The sequence below is a fragment of the Calidris pugnax genome, unplaced genomic scaffold (assembly GCF_001431845.1).
Source record: "Calidris pugnax isolate Ruff unplaced genomic scaffold, ASM143184v1 scaffold2, whole genome shotgun sequence".
NCBI classification, from domain to species: Eukaryota; Metazoa; Chordata; class Aves; order Charadriiformes; family Scolopacidae; genus Calidris; species Calidris pugnax.
In genome coordinates, this window is record NW_015090766.1 from 1481434 (window position 1) to 1500246 (window position 18813).

Sequence of the window (18813 nt, forward strand, 5' to 3'; positions counted from 1 at the left end):
GATAAGATGGAAGCATCAGAAAAACTACAAAAATAAAGCAAGCACCTACATAATCATAGCAAACGGTGAAGCTGAGGACTGCGTGCCTCTATATATAAATCTTTACAAACCAACACATAAATGGTTAGGGTTTGGGGTTTTTTTCCCTAAATCAAAGCAGAACACATATGCCTTATATTATTTCAAATGGGTTTCGGATGGGGCAAGTGTGGGTAGAGAGGACAAAGAAAATGACAAAGGAAATGACAGTGAGATTTTATTTCCTTGGCATGTGAGAGTACAGAGAAGTTACTATAGCGCTTACTGTTCTTACCTTTTGGATTCCAACTCATCACAAATTACAGCATAACTACATCAGTGGTGGAATTTAACACACAATTTACATTTTCAAAATTATTTATTTTTTCTTAAAGATATCCCCATTTTATGCAGCCTACAAACCTGAAGAAAATGCATTTGCTTCCAAAAGCCATAATAGTAAGTGGTTTGGGCTGTTCAAAGTCAAAGAAGCAGTCCTGAGATTTCAGATGTTGAAACTTTCTCCACAGCCACATGTTCCTTTGATGTTTGGATTATTGAAGACAAATTCACTGGACAGTTTGTCTTCTACATAGTCCATTTCAGTTCCTAGAAGTGTCAGCTGCGCCTTCTTCTCAATAAACACTCTAACTCCTTGAAGACAACAAAGAGAAAGAATTACGTACAGCAAAATCATCATTCACTTTGAAATTCTCTTTTGACTCATAATAAAAAAAAATGGAAGCTAAATATGGGAAATAAACTGTAGAACTTGGGAACAAACCTCAGCTTCGATACTTAATTCCCAGGCATTACAGTCAGTAACACGTTTCCTACCATGCTTAAAGTCCAACAAGATGCCCCAAAACCTTGAAAACCCAAATGTTCCTCTCTCAAAAGGATTCTTCTAGCTCTGTCACAAGTGTTAAGTCTACATTAATTATTAGCAATACTGCATCTTATAATAAGGCGAATGTGTGTACTTTCAAATATATCACAGCCCTTAAGGATTAAGAATTAGTAGTTCATTTGAGGGAACTAGACAGAGCTCCCTTTTCTGAGGCATACACAGTATCTACCTCTCTGGAAAGCTATCAAACTTCCAAACTGCAGATCTGATACAAAGGCCTGAGTGGACTGCTTTAGCTTTTCACAGACTACCAAATAAAAAAAATAAAAACGTAAATTGTATTAGTAAACAGCAACAAGAACTCATTGAGTTGTATGAGAGGCTGCTGGAAAGCTGTTTCATCATAGTAGACATTGAGACAAAATATTACTAACACAAGCCTGTGGGCAAGTAAGTTGAATCTACACATTTTTGGGGTCAATTAGGACAGTAAATGACAGCGAAGGCTAAGCCTAATGAAAGAGTTTATGGACCTGGTCCCTGAAGCAGTCGCTTACTATAAGAAAATTTGTGCTGGAATCCAAAGCCACCAGCTCACTGAGCACAGAGCTATACAAGAAGTGAGAGACTTCACTGGAAATCTGTCCAGAAGCTATGAAAACCAAACAGAAAGCAGACAGACACAACTGAAATCCTGTCTGGCTTTGAAACTTGAGGTCTCTGATCTGACTGAGGGAAACTGCTTTTATCTCCCTTAAGATCCAAACCAGGAAAAGCCTTCTGAAAAATCTGTTCAGTGTGATGAAGTTTGTCTTCCCAAGTAACCACTACCAGTGATGGAGCCCTGCTTTCCTGCAGATGGCTGAACATCTGCTTGTCCACAGGCAGTAGGGAATGAATTCCTTGTTTTCCTTTGCTTTGCTTGCATGTGTGGCTTTTGATTTACCTCTTAAACTGTCTTTACCTCAACCCATGAGCTTTCTCACTTTTACCCTTCCGATTCTCCCCATTATCCCACGGTGGGAGACTAAGTGGGTGCCTGCGTGGGGCTTAGTTACCAGCTGGTGTTAAGCCATGACAGGAACTCCAGCAACGGACCCACCATGGGGGGCTCAATGACATTGTCAGGCAGAGAGCTTAAATACCAGCACATGAACACAATTTTAAAGATACTCTTAAATTAAAATCACAGAACCTGTTGTTACAAAGCGATGTGAAGGTCAAAATCTCAAGGAGATTAAAAAAAAAAAAGTTACAAATCAATGAAGAGTAAGACTAGTTAGAGAAGATAATTGGGAAATCCCTTGAAGATAAAAATCTTTACTTTGCCAAGCCTTGCTTTAGGTGTGCTGATAAAGTACCTTTATACATGCATTGTTCTGTATCTCTAAACATCTGCTATTAGCCACCTCCAAAGACAAGAACCATGGACTAGACTTATCCTGGTAGAGTAGTTCTCTGATGCAGAGACCACGAAGCTGAAGATTTTAACTAACTGGTTACTTGAAAACACAAACTAAGGTGACAATTCTCATAACAAAACAGTAGGACCTCTTGCTATAAGTCTTTACTTCAAGTAAGTTCTAACCTGTACCTTGACAAACTTGTATTATTAAATTATAATTATAAGTTTATAATTATTATAAACTTGGTTATTCTTCCCCACCACCACAGAAGTTTGTTCTGCTGCATCAGAAACTCACCATCTTGAACTACTTCTTCATCGGAGTCTCCTTTCGATTTTGTATATTCTAACGTGTAAGAAAGTCCATTGCATCCTCTTGTGCGAACACCTACTTTCACACCTACCTAAAAAAACAAAAAACAAAACCCAACACCACATTTTCAATTTTTTAAAAACCTATTCTGGAGCACAAAGATAAAAAGTAGGCAGAACAACAAAATCCTGGCATTTATTATTCTGCACTGCCTCAAAGATGGATTCAGAGGTAACATTTTTTTCATTTTACAAAATTGACTACCAAGGTAACAGCAAATGTCAGATGTTTGCTACGGTGGATCAAGCCCTAAAGTATGATAAATTTTTGAAGTAATAAACCATCGGCACTCCCAGAGGTGCCTGGTGTCTCAGAAAGAGTAAAATTTCAAAGAGGATATTTTTGTGACTTCAAATTAAAGTTCACTCAGATGCCAATTCAGGTGCTATGTTAGGATTATTGACAGTAATGTAATTATGAAGCTGTGAGGCAAAGACAAGAGCAGTTATTAGATTTTCACAGAACTCTCCTAATGACACTATCAGAAAACCTACTTGAAACCAAAGTTCTGAAAAGAAATTCTTTGATTTCTTCATTACCTCTATTGCCAGTCTCACTTGCAAAACAATCCTCTCCTTAAATCAAGTATGTTTATTTGCTTACTGTTTTAATCATTAAAAGCCATTTTAAGGCACATTAAAAGCCAAGTCAACATGTTTGTAACATTCACAGTATCCAACAACGCTGACAAAAGAGAGCAACTGTGCAAGTAAAGAACCGAGAAAAGATTTTAAAGAAACAGAAAACTTATTTGTGCACAATCTTTCAAAACTATCTGTACCACTTTCCACACACCAATGCTTCATAACTGACGAGAAAAATTACATTGTTTATCTCCGTAATCAATGTTATGATAAAAATGTATCAAAACATATCACTTGCCATCAAGTGGGATGTCAGACAAACAGCATTTGATCTTTTCAGAAAAAAATACCTTTCTCTACAGGAACTGCTACAAATAATGGACTGGAAGATGCATACACCATTTATAGCAAGGGGCTGGCTGACCAGCTAGGTTATAGGCTTAGGGCTTCCTTTGGGTGGTTTAAAACATTAGAACAAAAAGTCTAGTTAGTTGCAGATGTGCAGGAAGCAAAAGAAACAATGGGCCATGTATGGAAGTTAAAAGACAAATATTCTTCTTGAAATAATACTTACTGTAAAGAAGAAAATCTAATGCTTGCTTCTATAATGGTTGGAAAGCAAGACTCTGCATGTTTTTTCCCCAAGAAGAAAAGATGAGAAGCTCAATCATTTATATGGAGAAATGCTGATTACTTAAAAAAATATATATATTGTCTGGCAAGTTTCTGAAAAATTAGATGTTTTCTGATGGGTATGAATCTAACTGTATTATTATTATATTATTATTATTATATACTGCACAATGAAAATTCCTACAAGAACTTAATAACATCTTCATATCAACAGCTGAAGATCCCTTGCCCTACCAGAAGTCTCCACTATACTGCACCAAAAGGCTTCATCAAAATACCTCTCAAAAACATTCTGAAGCTTGAAATTTTTTCAACTTTATCCACGTAAAGAGAAGTGTCATTACACTCAGTAATTTCCTGCATTTCATTTTATAAAGAAATGAGGCTTGATATATAAACAAGCTTACACATTCCCCTCCAAAAAAAGATGCCAACATCTCTAATAAACACCTCAGCATTTATGTCAAACCTCTAAGTCAGCCAGAAATATTTTGTAATCATAAATCGTGCACCATGGCACATTCTACATGGTGGCCCTGTTTATACTTACATGCTCAGGTTTATCTTTAAGAAGCTGTTTTATCTTCTGAACAGCTGATGGAGTCTGAAAAACAAAAAAGTATACATCAATTTGAAATGGTGGGGTTTTTTGGTTTATTTGCAGCGAGTGCTTGAACATATTGAACTGTGCAATGTATTCAGCTGTATTATAAAAAAATGTTATTCTAACTCTGTGCACTCGAATTTTCTCAGTTTACATCTGCCTCTTATCTGCGAAGGCCACCTTCTGCATCACCCACCCGTCAGTATTGACTAGCCTGTGCGCTACTTGAAAATGTCGAAGATCTAAAGAGGCTCACTCTGCTGCAAAACAGATGATTGCTGAATCTAATCCATACAGAACGCAAAAACCTCTTCACTCCCTCCCCCCCACCCCCAGCTACACTGCCAGCAGGTAGCTCAAGAACTGCAGCACTTAATATTAGGGTGCTTGTTTGGGCTTTTTCCCGTGACAAAATCCACAATTCAATTAAGTAATTCTGCTCTTGTGAAATTTTTGTCACATACACAATACAGACAAAAATCAATTAGGCACAGAAGTGTGTATGGCCTGATTCTCTTGCTTCCCACTAACCCCAGAGAGAAACTGACTTTACAGCAGGTAAATTCACTGTTCATGCAGATGTAGCTGTTGCAGAAATGCAAGAACACAACAGACACGTAAGCATGTAATGAAGTTCTTACAAGTTGCTAAGCCACCGAGAGAAGGAATAGCATTAGTAACGTGAGGTTCTTACCATGAAAAACACACAAAGCAAACTAAAAGCTGACTTACAGTAAAAAAAACCTTTTCCAATTACCGCTATTAATCTTCATTTGTTACAGCACCACTACAGAACAGGAATTACCTGCTCTGACAAACGATTGGACTGTATGTGCTTAACCTGCCCCTGTTCCCGCGGGGGACTGGCCGTGCTCTCCTGCAGGGTAACCCCTCTCTCAGGAGGGACACGGCCTCCCCAGCGCTCCCCACGGCAGCCCGTACACTTCCCCAGTCACCCAAAGGGCACAAAGCCTCCTCGGAAACAACCTACTCATCAGCTTCAAGAGATAATACATTTCCTTTTTCTTTTTTTTATTTATTATTATTTTTTTATTAAATACGCTTCGAGTGACTGTGCAAAAAGCGCGCACACACACACACACACTGCCCCCCCCCCCCAGGAAGGGGCCCTGCTGCCCGCACAGCCTGCGGCGGGGCCTTCCCCCAGCGCCACCACCCAGGAGCGCCCGCCGCTGACCTCCCCGGGGGACACAGACACCCCCTCACCCCCCGCTCCGGCCGCCCCCTTTCCTACCGAGCAACGCCCAGACGGCAACCGCCTGGGCTTAACGGCGCCGGCCCGCGGCCGCCACACGGCCCCGGGGGCGAGTCCCACCTCCCGCCGCGGCGCGGGTAGCCTGGATCTTGCGCTTGCTGACGGCGCGCACGGTGGCCCTCACCACCGAGGAGGCCATGGCCCCCCGCCGCCCCGTCCTCTGCCCTCTGCCATGGGCCACCGGCCCACGTCACGCCGCCACGGCGCCGACGCGCTTCCCTATTGGGCGGGCGGGCTGTGATTGGCAGGCAGCGGCGGTTCCGCCCCTCCTCCCCTGTGCTGCCCCGGGCGGCCTGCGCGGCGGGGGGGCAGGGCCGGGCCGGGCCGGGCCGCGGGGCTGTGCGGAGAGATAAGGGGCAGACTCGGGCAGGGCAGCCGTGCCGGGAGGCCCTTCCCTGGGGAGGAAAACCGTCCTCCTACCGCCAGCCGCTTCCCCTTCCCGCCCGCCGGGTTTGTGAGGCGGCCGAGGCCCGGTCGCTCTTCGCGCGGCCTGTCCCGGTGGGCCGGCGGCAGGGAGGCTGCGGGGAGAGGCCCGGCCGGTGCCCAGGCTGAGAAACCCGGGCGGCCTGGGCACAGGAAGGCTAATTCCGTCACCTTAAATTGAATATTGGGCGGTGAGGGAAGGAAAACACCGACCCCTTTTTCGTTTCCTCTTGAGGACGTCATTAAACGTGGTAGATAATGCTTTTCACCTGTGTTTACCCACCTTTCAAAGTCCAAGCACAAGCCCGTGCCCACATCTCGTCACCACATCTGTTCGGGGTACCCGATTCCGGGCTTGGCCATTTTGAAGAGCTTGATAGTAATTGTGCAGATGTTTGTGGGGTTTTTTTTGTTTGTTTGTCTTTTACACACATAATTACGCCGCTATTCTTTAATGACGCATGGTACTTCTGCCTCAAATACAAAGCTACCAAGTGTGTCAAGTGTAGAAGTTGGATTTTCTCTAGCTGCACAAAATGTGTCTTTCACACCCCACTCCTGCAATGTGGGCACACGTCCCCAGCTAAGAGACACCCCCTGGAATGCGCTGTCAGCCAGAAGCTGAAGTCAGTAGTATGTATGCTTGGAGAGGGGAAGCGTGTCTACCAAGATAGCTCATACTGCCTTCATCACACACAGCCTATCTCGTGGGCATGAAGAGCTTTACCCTCCTTGTACTTCCTCTGGAAGCTTCCAACAGTCACCTCCAACAGTCACCTCCAACAGAAGCTCCTCAGTCACTTCTCTGCTGAACGAATCTCAGCATGAAAGACCGGGCAAGAACAACAGCCTTTTCCTAAGCTGCTTCTCACCTTCAGCACATCACCAAAAGAAGATAAAAGCAAAAGTCAGCATTAAAATCTAAATAGTTCAAGTGAACAAGAAACGTTATTGGTAACTTGATCTGTATAGGAAAAGAAAAACATTTTCTTTGCTAGTGAGCTCCCATTGTAAGCAGCTATTTCAGTGCCACAAAAAGTTACTACTGAAGAAGTTACTGCAGCTTCCGCAGTTCTTATAGAAGTGTGATGTTTATAAAAGAAATCATTGTGTATTAAATACATTTAAATAAAAACTTCTAATGGATCAGAAGCTTCAAATATGGTTTCAAATACAGCTATGAAACAAATCTCACCAGAACAATTAAACTGAGATGGATGTGCGTTAATCTAGTAGCTACGTAACTAACTGAGACTAAACTACCTAAGACAGACGTACTCGAAACAGAACTTTGTCCTCCTTTTTTCAGTACTGATAACTAACTACTCATAGCACAAGACATTTTCCAACTTTGGAAACAGGACATAAAAAAATATGTGAAATTCCTGTCAAATATGACAATAGCACTTTTTATTTTTTTATATAAAAAGCAGCACAAATGAACAGTGCTATCAACTCAGTGTCCCTCCATATCATTAAAGGGACTGCGCATACAGGTGGCTCAGAAAAGGACTTTAAAACTATTAGTTTATTAGTACTTTTTATTACATGTTATTAGTGTGAATTTAGTTGTAAACTATTATTGTATTTATTACTTTTGATATGGCTCTGGAAACTCTTTCTTAATGCAGTGTGTTCTTTCAGAATTTTTCTTTGCATGTGGAAAATTGCTCAAGACTATACTCCCATAAGGCAAGCAGGATCTTAGATATCAAGAATTGTTAGGAAGAACTTCCTTCTCTTCAATTCTAATTTTCAATCCATTTCCTAAATTTTACAACAACTTAATCCAGCAGATATGCATGCCTCCTCTACTGTGTTCATTCTGTATCACATACCATTCTGTAAGTTATGACTGTGCTCTTTAAGCAAAGGATTTATTAGTTACTGGTTTAATGCTTGAAACATATAACCCAAGTTTGGGGGTTTTGTTTTAGGGCTATAAGATTAGCAACTATATAGAATTTTTTGTTGCATAAGGAAGCAGCAGCTTCAAAGTGAGAAGACTGGTCGATCTGCAGAATGAGCATTCATTGAGATGTGAGTTCAGAAATTTCACAGTTGAAAACTTACCACTAAACTACAAAGTATCACAAACAGAAGAGTATTAGTATGCACAAATGTGATATTTTTATTTTTAAATAATTTCTATCTTCCAGATTATGCCATAGTCCCTTAGAGACTTACATACTTCATTCCCATCAGTAAAACTGAAAGTAACTCTTGATGGAGGGCTAAATAAGGCATACGGAAGACATGCCAGCCTTTCTTTTTTTTTAGGATATTAATGAAAAACTACAGGAATGAGCTTATTTTTGAGGGAAAAACTGACTGCGTTTCATGGGATGAAATATGCTACAGAAAGTTGTTGCTGGCTAGTATTTTGCTTGAAACTAAGTTGAGGAAATAATACAAAATAAATTATTTGCGAAAGTGGAACATCTAAAATTTTACAGATAGCTCGCTACGGATGGATGAATACCAAAACAGGAGTTAGTATTCCAGTTCCCTAAGACCACTTTGGCATTTCTAGCTTTCAATTTTAATAATAATACATGGGTAAGGAAAAAAAAATAATGACATTTCTAAAACCAGTTAATTCTAGTAATTTCTCATTAGTTCTACATTTAAGTCAGGAATACTGAAAACTACAACCCAAGAAGAAATACAGAAACTTAAAGTCTGATTTTTTAAATTTTTTTTAATTTATTTAAAAGTCATAAATAACAGTGGTTTCGATTTTACCATTTAACTAATTATCTCCTGAACAAGATAAGACGGTACATTACCAGCTCTGGAAGGACTTCAAGTAAAGCTCAAGTTCATACTACTAATTAAATTTCTTGGCTGGTATAAGGATCCTCTCCACATTTTATGTAAAATGGAGACGTGTTTTCCCCAGTAGCCAAATATAATACCTCTGTTATTTAAAGCATTTTTGTCTGTATCCCCAAGGCCTTGAAAAAGATTCTTAGCAGCATCAAACAGGACTGACCTGTTTTTTAGTCTTTCTTTCTTCTTGTACACAAGCACAGCAGCAAATGAGCTCCCATAAAATCACAGAACAGAAAAACCCCAAGAAATCTTAATGGCACTGCTTGTCCAGAGATTGTTTTACATATGTTTACTAGTGTCTATGTTTTCAGTTCTCTACAGGGAAAAAAATAATGTAGCAGTCTACAAACATTTCAAACACTTTTACACAAGGATTCAGTAAACAATCAACATTAATAAATATTATTTGCTCCTTCAAAAAATCAATTTTTGAAGAAAATATAATGTATTTGGCTTGCACACAATTATAGTGCATTTTAAAACGGTCAGGTGGAACAACAGAAACTTGAAAACAGTCCATTTTTAGTACCTGCCCTTTTCTACATGACTTATCTAAGAAACAAATACAAAACATGATGGCTTCTGATTAAAATGTTCAAACAATCTATTTTAAGAACCATATTTCATTAAAATTAACTCAAAGGTTGTCTGTGCTGCTGTCCTGTGAATCCAAGTGCTTTAGCCAAAGAAAAAATTTTAAATGAATGAAGGGCCTGTATTGCAATTTAACAGTGCTTAATGTCCCTTATGATTCTTGTTGGGTCCTCTTCTGTGAGGCTTTTCCCTGAGTCATGTATTTATTGGAAAGGCTGCCTAAGATTGGGAGGAAAAAAGCGTGACACTTTAAAGATTTATTAAAAAAAAAAAAAGACAAGACATAAAATAACTGAAACAATTAGACAGGAGAAAATTACTACTAAGTCAAACTGTAATGAAAGCATACACAGATCAACTCTAGATCATTACCTGCTGGAGGACAATATAAAATACTGAAAACTAGCATTTTCTTCAACCAAACATCCAACGACAAATCACCTGGTGTTTAAAATCCCCAAACTTAGATGTGAAAAGGACTTGTACTGAAAACAGAAAATACTGTGTCTTCCCAATAAAACTGAGAATTTAATTTCAGGTATTTACCTGCAGTTTAGTTTTCCAAAGTTTGTAGAGACTACTTAGGTCCCCCTTCATGTGCCACAGAAGAGATTTATATATTTTATTGTAAAAAGGTTTGCAGAGATTCACTAGAAACTCAAAATAATTAAAGCAATTGCTTCTAAAATCTTCATTGTACCTGTTAGTAAGTGTGTGAAATTACTTTAAGGAAGTTACATTTGTAACTGTGCACCTAACACAAAACATCTTTGATCCAGAGAGAGTACATAAAGGCCTTTATATTATCATCTGACTGATACTTGTAATTTAACTTTCTTGCATTTTGGCAGCTCAGACTAAGGACATGCTTTGGTCGTCTCTCCTAAGTTAGTTGATTATGTGGAATTTTAAACAATGGCTTGGAAGAAGCCTCACTCCACATGTTGTCCCCCCATATATGCCAGAACAGGAGAGACTGATAAAAATCCACCATATCCTTCTGTACAGTAAGACTACTGGAGTTAAAGAAAAAATGCACAGAACTGACATATCTAAGTTTTGCTTCCAAAAAACCCTGAAAAATTGCACACTTTTCCAGTAAAAAAAAAAAAACGGGGGGCTTCAGTTCAGAATTATCTAGCAACCTGTCCAGACTGCTGCTGTGTTCAGCAAATTAGGCAGAGTTCCCATAAGGACTGAAAGAGAAAGAAAGTTAAAAATACATGCTTTAATGCAGGATTTCCAAATTGAAATGAAGATATACGAACCTGACTGGGGACTCAAAAATACTTTTCCTTTTTGTTTCTTTTTTTCTTCATGTATAAGCACTCCCTATAAACAACATACACACATTGATGAATCAACAAAATTGAATTATGTCATTCCACAATAAGAAAATACAAGCTTCTTCTCAAAAGCTTAGGTAAAACTATCTTTAATTACTTTATATAGATTATAGAACATTTAAAGAGAAAAAGATCAAAGAAAAGGGACACTTGGTGTTTACCTGATTTAATCTACCAGCATGTTTGGCAGCACTGGGTAAAGAAGGGGATCCACACAACACTTCTGGTTTTGAACCACCTGAAAAGATCACAATATAACAAAGATTTTCTGATTTGAAAGTAGTTTTCATTTCAGGTGTCATAACATATGAAGATACCAAAGTATTTGCAATCTTTCATACTTTCATAGTATATAGAAGGTAGGACATGTATTTTCTTCAAATTTTTAATGCAGAGAACTGGCACAATGAGATGAGATGCATCTACAGTTAAGCATCTACCATAGGAACCTACAAAAAATTAAGCTCTGAATCTTCCTCCAGAATCAGAAAGAGACAGGGTACTTCAAAGAATGAATGAAAATATGGTGATGAGTGAATTGTACATAGTCTCACAAAATGTAGCACAGCAAAGAATGAAGTCTGATCTCTTAGGTCCAGTTGCTCATAGTTCTCTATTCAACTATAGAACACTTCAGACACTAAGCAAGCAAAACCAGACAAAGCCCAATCTACAGCAATTCTCTTCAAATTCAAATACAATAATTCCCAAAATACAGATAACAGACAAAAACACCTACTGCAGAATTCATGATTTTAGACATACATACAGCCTCAGCATTAGTTCTCATATAATGAATATTATAAAATACAACAATGTCGTTGACTACAAAACAGTCAGGCATACTCCAACTCAGCAAACTAATGGCAAATGGAATGATAGAAATGCTCAATGAGACAAGGTCAAAGATAAAGAAAATCAGAAGTTAAATTTAGACTTGAGATAGACCTTCAAAAGGTCAGAAGCTGAATAAAATATGGATTCAATTTTTAAACACCTTTTCTATCCACCCAATGCTTCTAGGTCTACTGAACTTAAAATACTTCTAAATACATTGAAAGTTCTGAATGTATTTGCACCCTTTTCCTCCACTTATAGTCCTTTGTTAGGACAGTCTTATGCCCCCTTCCACTATTAAAAAGACTAAGCAGAGACTCCTGATCTAAGCTAGACAGAACATTTTTTGCTAGTAGAGAAGAGCTGTTTGAAATTCCATTTATACAAAGGATTCCTATTTGTTACTTTAAGAGGTCAAATGTGTACAGCAAATTTTTCCAGCATGAATTTAAATGCTCCTAGGTTTACCTACAGGGAAACAATAATACCGTGTTCCTTTGGAAGCTAACTAAAAGTACCATTCACTATCTGAAAGCTTGGAATGATGTCCCTTCACAATACAGTTGATGAGAGAGCTGTCTTACCTGAAGGATGACTTAGATACTGCTAAGCAAGTACTTAATTATTTTGTTCTGGTCTGTCAGTCAGGAGCTGGATCTGGAGGCATTTTTGTAGGGTTGTTTTTTTTTAAGTCAAAGTTGCAAACTGACTCCATGAAAATAAAACAGATTGCTGTATCCCTCTGACTGCTGAGTTAGTAAGAAGATTCTTTATTTCATTCACAGTATTCTGCCTGAGCAATCTGTGCTCTTTCATAGTGACATTAGGGTCTTAAGGAATAATTCTGGTTTAGGTGATAAGAAGAGCTATAAGGCTAGCTTTTGTTGTAATTAAGATGTACTGAAAGAGAAGCTATAATCTGACATGTTAGCAAACTCAAACAGTGAGGACAATGGGAGTAATTTCAACATACTAGACACTCACACCCTTTCTATGACAAGCATCTTGTCTGCCAAGAGAAACCATGTTAGTTTCTCTTGGGATACGGCAAAGTTCTGAAATGTAGGTGAGGATGAAGGAAAAACTGACTACATGTGACTATATTTGTTTTTTTTTTTTTGAAAGACAGATTTAGGTGATGTCATCCAAAGCAAAAACCTTACCCATTAGTCAACTCTGTTAAAAATACCAAAAAAAAAGGCCCTGTTCAAATTACTCAGCTTGATCAGTTTCATACCTGCAGCTCCTTTATACTGTGGGCATTCCTTTTTAATATGACCTTCTCTTCCACAGATAAAACAACGTTTTTCTCTTAAGTCTCTGTCCTCCAGGCGCTTCCACTTCTCTGCTGATTGCTTGGGAGACTTTTCTCTTCCAGTTTCTACTATTCCCCTTGCTAGTTTCCTCTTCTGAGGTGTACATAGATGCAACTTTCCCTCCTTGATTGAGCTCTCCTTTTCTGCTGTTTTATTCTGAGTTTCTTTGTCCTCTTTGCTTCTTTTCTCTTTGCTTTCTGCGTACCTCTGGTTTTTGACATCTTCGTAATCACGACGCCGTCTGAGTCTGTGGGAGCGGAAAAATGCTGCAGAGTTCATAGGCCTCACATACATACATATATACATACATAGTTAAAAACCAAACAAACCAAAACCAAGTGCTGTGTATAGACAATTGATGTATTTCATGTGTTTCTTCAGTGGGTTAAATAAACTAAACTAATATACCTGTCCCTTTGACTCTCCTACCAAACAGTGCTACACTGACGTAATGTGTATATAATAATTTAAGTTTGCAATTGGGTTACAATACAGCCTTAAATTCTAATAATTATATCTAAAAAATACAAAAACCAGAAAATCTGGGTGCTAGAGTTGCAAAGACGGCGGAAGAAAAGAAACACTGAGCAAAATGCTAACAAAATATAAAAAACAGGGCTATAGTTCTATTTTTTTTTCATACTTATAGAATTCAATCAGAACTCACTCCCTCCTTCTGAAACTCTGTATGTTCGCAGTATCTCTAAAAGTCTCTTCCACAGGGAGAAACTTCTAACATTCTATGCGACTTAAGAGATCTAGCAGTGGGGAAACAGCTACCATTGTCAGACTGGTTTTATCTAACTTCTTTATACATGACCTAGAGAAGGAGACATCAGTGAAACCTTCAAGTCTGAAGACAACACTAGGCTCCTTTGGTCAGTCAGATGCAGTGCCAATGGCAAGCAACTTGAAACTACCTCACAAAATTGAATGCATGGGCAAAAGAATGGCAGATGAGCTTCAAGGTGAGCTTCCCTTGTTTTTAAAAAAGGGAAAAAAGAAGACCTAGGGAACTACAGGCTAGTCAGTCTCACCTCTGCCTGACAAGATCATGGAACAGATCCTCCTGGAAACGATGCTCAGCACATGGAAAACAGAGAGGTGACCGGTGACAGCCAACATGACTTCACTAAGGGCAAACTGTGCCTGAAAAATTTGGTGGCCTTCTATGACAGGGTTATAGAGTTGGTGGATAAGGGAAGAGTGACTAACGTTATCTACTTGGACTTCTGCGAAATGTGTGATACTGTCCTGCACAACTTCCTCCGCTCTAAATTGGGGAGACGTGGATTTGACAGGTGGACCACTCAGTGGATAAGGAACTGACTGGATGGTTGCACTCAAAGATTTGCGGGCAATGGCTTGATGTCTGTGTGGAGACCAGTGATGAGTGGTGTCCCTCAGGGTCCCTACTGGGACTAGTATTATTTAACATCTTTGTCAGCAACATGGACAGTGGGATTGAGTGCACTATCAGCAAGTTTGCAGATGACATTAAGCTGAGTGGTGCGGTTGAAACTCTAGAGGGAATGGATGCCATCCAGAGGGACCTTAACAGCTTAGAGAGGTGGGCCCATAAGAACCTTATGAACCTCATGAAATTCAACAAGTCCAAATGCAAGGTCCTGCAAGTGGGTTAGGACAAATCTCAAACATGGATACAGGCTGGGTGATGAGTGATTTGAGAGCAGCCCTGTGGAGAAGTACTGGCGGATACTGTTGGATGAAAAACTAAGTATGAGCAGGCAATGTGCATCGCAGCCCAGAAAGCCAACTGTATCCTGGGCTGCATCAAAAGCAGCTCGAAGCCAGCAGGTCGATGGAGGTGATTCTACCCCCTCTTCTCTGCTTTCATGAGACCCCACCTGGAGTACTGCATCCAGCTCTGTACAAGACAGACATGGATCTGCTGGAGTGGGCCCAGAGGAGGACCGCAGAAATGATGAGGGGGCTGGAGCACCTCTCCTGTAAGAACAGGCTGAGAGAATTGAGGTTATTCAGCTTGGAAAATAGAAAACTCTGGGGACACCTTACAGTGGCCTTCCAGTACTTAGGAACTGACTGGATGGTTGCACTCAAAGATTTGCGGGCAATGGCTTGATGTCTGTGTGGAGACCAGTGATGAGTGGTGTCCCTCAGGGTCCCTACTGGGACTAGTATTATTTAACATCTTTGTCAGCAACATGGACAGTGGGATTGAGTGCACTATCAGCAAGTTTGCAGATGACATTAAGCTGAGTGGTGCGGTTGAAACTCTAGAGGGAATGGATGCCATCCAGAGGGACCTTAACAGCTTAGAGAGGTGGGCCCATAAGAACCTTATGAACCTCATGAAATTCAACAAGTCCAAATGCAAGGTCCTGCAAGTGGGTTAGGACAAATCTCAAACATGGATACAGGCTGGGTGATGAGTGATTTGAGAGCAGCCCTGTGGAGAAGTACTGGCGGATACTGTTGGATGAAAAACTAAGTATGAGCAGGCAATGTGCATCGCAGCCCAGAAAGCCAACTGTATCCTGGGCTGCATCAAAAGCAGCTCGAAGCCAGCAGGTCGATGGAGGTGATTCTACCCCCTCTTCTCTGCTTTCATGAGACCCCACCTGGAGTACTGCATCCAGCTCTGTACAAGACAGACATGGATCTGCTGGAGTGGGCCCAGAGGAGGACCGCAGAAATGATGAGGGGGCTGGAGCACCTCTCCTGTAAGAACAGGCTGAGAGAATTGAGGTTATTCAGCTTGGAAAATAGAAAACTCTGGGGACACCTTACAGTGGCCTTCCAGTACTTAAAGGGGACCTACAGGGAAGATGGGGAGAGACTCTTTATCAGTGAGTGTAGGGATAGGATGGATAAAATACTAAGAACAGGACAGAAGACATCATTTTGTTGCTATGTAAAATCATGGTGTACCTACATCGGAGTACTGCATATTGGTCTGGTCTCAGTATTTTTAGAAGGAAATAGTACAGAGAAAGAAGGTACAGAGAAAGGCAGTAAAGTGATGAAGGGAGCAAGTATTTAAGGAAAAGATAATAATAAAGCCAAAACTCTCTATCTGGATTGAAGCTGAAGGGTGAACACAATCATGGCTTGCAAAATCATTGCCAGTATTATTATTGACCAAATCCCTCAAAGCTATGCCTATGGAATGCTTATGAATCTAAAATGAGAACGGTTTTAAACAGATGAAAGATTTTACACATCATAGTTAGCATACTGGCTAGATGGCTGGGCCCAAAGGGTTGTGAAGAATGGAGTTAAGTCCAGTTGGTGGCCAGTCTCAAGTGGTGTTCCCTAGGGCTCAGTACTGTGGTCTGTTCTCTTCAACACCTTTATCAAAGACTTGGATGAAGGGATCAAGTGCACCCTCAGTAAATTTGCATATGACACCAAGCTGGGTGGGCACAGTGATCTGCTTGAGGGCAGGAAGGCTTTACAGAGGGGTCTGCACAGGCTGGATCAATGGGATGAGGCCAATGGGATGAAGTTCAACAAGGCCAAGTGCTGGGTCCTGCACTTGGGTCACAACAACCCCATGCAGAGCTACAGGCTGGAGGAAGAGTGGCTGGAAAGCTGCCTGGCAAAGATGGAGCTGAGGGTGTTGGGTGCCTGAATATGAGCCAGCAGTGTGCCAGGGGGCCAAGAAGGCCAATGGCATCCTGGCTTGTATTAGAAGTAGTGTGGCCAGCAGGACTAGGGAAGTGATTCTCCCCCTGTACTCAGTACTGGTGAGGCCATGCCTTGAATACTGTGCTTAGTTTTGGACTAGAGAAGGGACAGTGAGGTGCTGGAGTGCCCAGAGAAAAGCAACAAAGCTGTGAGAGGTCTAGAGCACAAGTCTTATGAGAAGTCCTTGCTGGGAGTAGCAAGATCCTAGAAGTAGAAGCTATTAAATGAAAAGATATGAAATATTTTCAGAAGTGCTTTTCACAGCACAGTTTGGTATCTCTTTGACTGCTGCTTTCCTATATAATGAAGTGCAGTCAGCATTACTACCTTAAGCTAAATAGTTTTGCAGGCTACTATGAAACGATTCAGTTAAAAAGCTGATGGGGACAAGAGTTAAGTAGTGACTCAACACAGACCAAAAATTTAAAGAACCACCACCATCCACCACTGCCAAAACTGCTATTGATAAATTTTCATTTCAACAGTAAAGGAAATAATCTGCAGCATGTACAAGTTATGCTTTAGCATTACTATCCTAATGTTTCTTCTAAACAAACCTAAGGAAAAGTCCCACACAGATGCCAAAAACTATACTCACTTTCTTCTCATGGGACAATCTTTCATGAAATGGCCAATTTTACCACAAATTCTGCAGCATCTATCATTTGGTGCCAATTCTCCTTCTGTTAGTACCTCTGGATCAAAAAAGTACTCCTGAAGAAGAAATCATGCATTTAAAATGAAAACCCTTATACTTGGGAATTAAGACAGATAAGCAAGTGTTAAACAGCAGTAAGAGTTACAGAGAATAATAAACCTGGTGTGTCTAGCTGAAGTCCTGAAAGACCTGATGACTTCTTTACAGGTAGCCTGCTGACCATCAGGTCTGCAAGGTCTTTTTTAAAACTGTGGCTTTAAGAAATGGTAAGTTGGTTTTGATAGGAACTAAAATATGTAAACCTGTACAACGAAGCTTTGACTTGATTAGTATTCTCCAGGCCAACACATTTTACATGCAAACAACATGAAAACAGTGGTCAGTAATAACTCCCATAAAGATTTTTAGAATACTGCCGAAATTTAAGAGAGAAGAGCTTAATGAGAGTGTAACCATACTCCTGGCAGTGGCAAGTTAAACACCCAAAAGCATGCACATGCTGTTCGTACAAGCAACTTACCATTTTTGATGGATATTCTTTAGGAAATATTTTTATAGGGGTACCAAATACCCTTCTGCCATTGATAAAAGCCTTCATTATAAAATTTGTCACTGGGGAAGGAGAAAAAAAAAGAAAACATTATCCAAACATGAAACAAGTCAGTAAAATAAGATCTAAGACAAGATCTTCACTTTGTACACAAATTTCTAAATAGGAGACTTACTTTTTCTTGACAATCCAGCTCCAAGATTATGATTCAAATCAAAGGGGTCTGTAGAAAAAGCATGACAGGCATTACTCAAGGCCAAGGCAAGATCAGCAAGGTATATGTACATACGATCAACCCAAGGCAGCTATTCCCAATGCAGAATTAATATACTGAAATTGAACTGCTTGCAAATTTATTGAAAAGAAAAATTAATTCCATGGACAAAGGAGCCATCCAGCTCTGAACTGACTAAAGTATTATAAAAGAGTAAGTCGAATATTCAGGCAAAAAATTAGAAATTCTTTCCATGAAACTCATATGGGCCAGAAAATGGTTTAGGAAACACTTCTAAAACGTGTCACTGCATTTTCTTGATAGATACCATGGTATTACTTAACATACTTAATCATACACGGGATTAAATCAATCATGTAAATATGGACTCAGCTCAACCTAGTATTTGTGAAAAAACTTCAGTTGCACTACAGCTAATTTATTTTCTGAAGGATTTATTAAAACTTTTTTTTTCTGTCAGTTACTGTCCTCATGAAAAGTATGAAGTCTGCTTTGCATCTTCTTTTCAGTAAAGAAAAAAGTCCCCAAGAATAATATTAAACACTACTGAAACTCAATGGGAATTTTGCAATGATTTCAAAAAATGAGCAAATAACAATTTATA

The 18813-nt window shown here is 39.9% G+C and overlaps 2 protein-coding genes across 4 annotated transcripts in view; both read right to left on the bottom strand.

Annotated features, from left to right (window-relative positions):
* Nucleotides 1–243: 243 nt before the first annotated feature.
* Nucleotides 244–4780, bottom strand: ISCA1 (iron-sulfur cluster assembly 1). Its single transcript, XM_014936700.1, has 3 exons — nucleotides 4414–4780; nucleotides 2572–2677; nucleotides 244–672 (listed from the first exon to the last, which is right to left on the bottom strand). Exons 1-3 carry the CDS (start codon nucleotides 4540–4542, stop codon nucleotides 524–526), a joined length of 384 nt encoding a protein of 127 aa, XP_014792186.1. The 5' UTR covers nucleotides 4543–4780; the 3' UTR covers nucleotides 244–523.
* Nucleotides 4781–8412: 3632 nt separating this feature from the next.
* Nucleotides 8413–18813, bottom strand: part of ZCCHC6 (zinc finger, CCHC domain containing 6) — a 37877-nt gene continuing 27476 nt past the window's right edge. For 2 of the 3 annotated variants that reach the window (XM_014936640.1, XM_014936649.1), the window contains exons 23-28: nucleotides 18150–18197; nucleotides 17945–18036; nucleotides 17365–17480; nucleotides 13016–13341; nucleotides 11103–11179; nucleotides 9678–10927 (exon numbers count right to left, since the gene is read on the bottom strand). In XM_014936640.1, coding sequence (XP_014792126.1) covers nucleotides 10733–10927; nucleotides 11103–11179; nucleotides 13016–13341; nucleotides 17365–17480; nucleotides 17945–18036; nucleotides 18150–18197 — 854 coding nt within the window. In that variant the 3' untranslated portion in view covers nucleotides 9678–10732. Of the gene's footprint in view, nucleotides 10928–11102; nucleotides 11180–13015; nucleotides 13342–17364; nucleotides 17481–17944; nucleotides 18037–18149; nucleotides 18198–18813 lie in introns of all 3 variants that reach the window. The other variant, XM_014936658.1, reaches the window with a different exon arrangement.

What these genes read in the sequence shown, in the direction of transcription:
- ISCA1 (XM_014936700.1), bottom strand. Translation starts at nt 4,542, where the DNA reads ATGTTCAAGCACTCGCTGCAAATAAACCAAAAAACCCCACCATTTCAA. An exon ending in TTAAAGATAAACCTGAGCAT is followed by an intron (nt 2,678 to 4,413) that starts GTAAGTATAAAC and finishes TTGTTTTTTTAG; the next exon opens with GTAGGTGTGAAAGTAGGTGT. An exon ending in TGAAGAAGTAGTTCAAGATG is followed by an intron (nt 673 to 2,571) that starts GTGAGTTTCTGA and finishes GTTGTCTTCAAG; the next exon opens with GAGTTAGAGTGTTTATTGAG.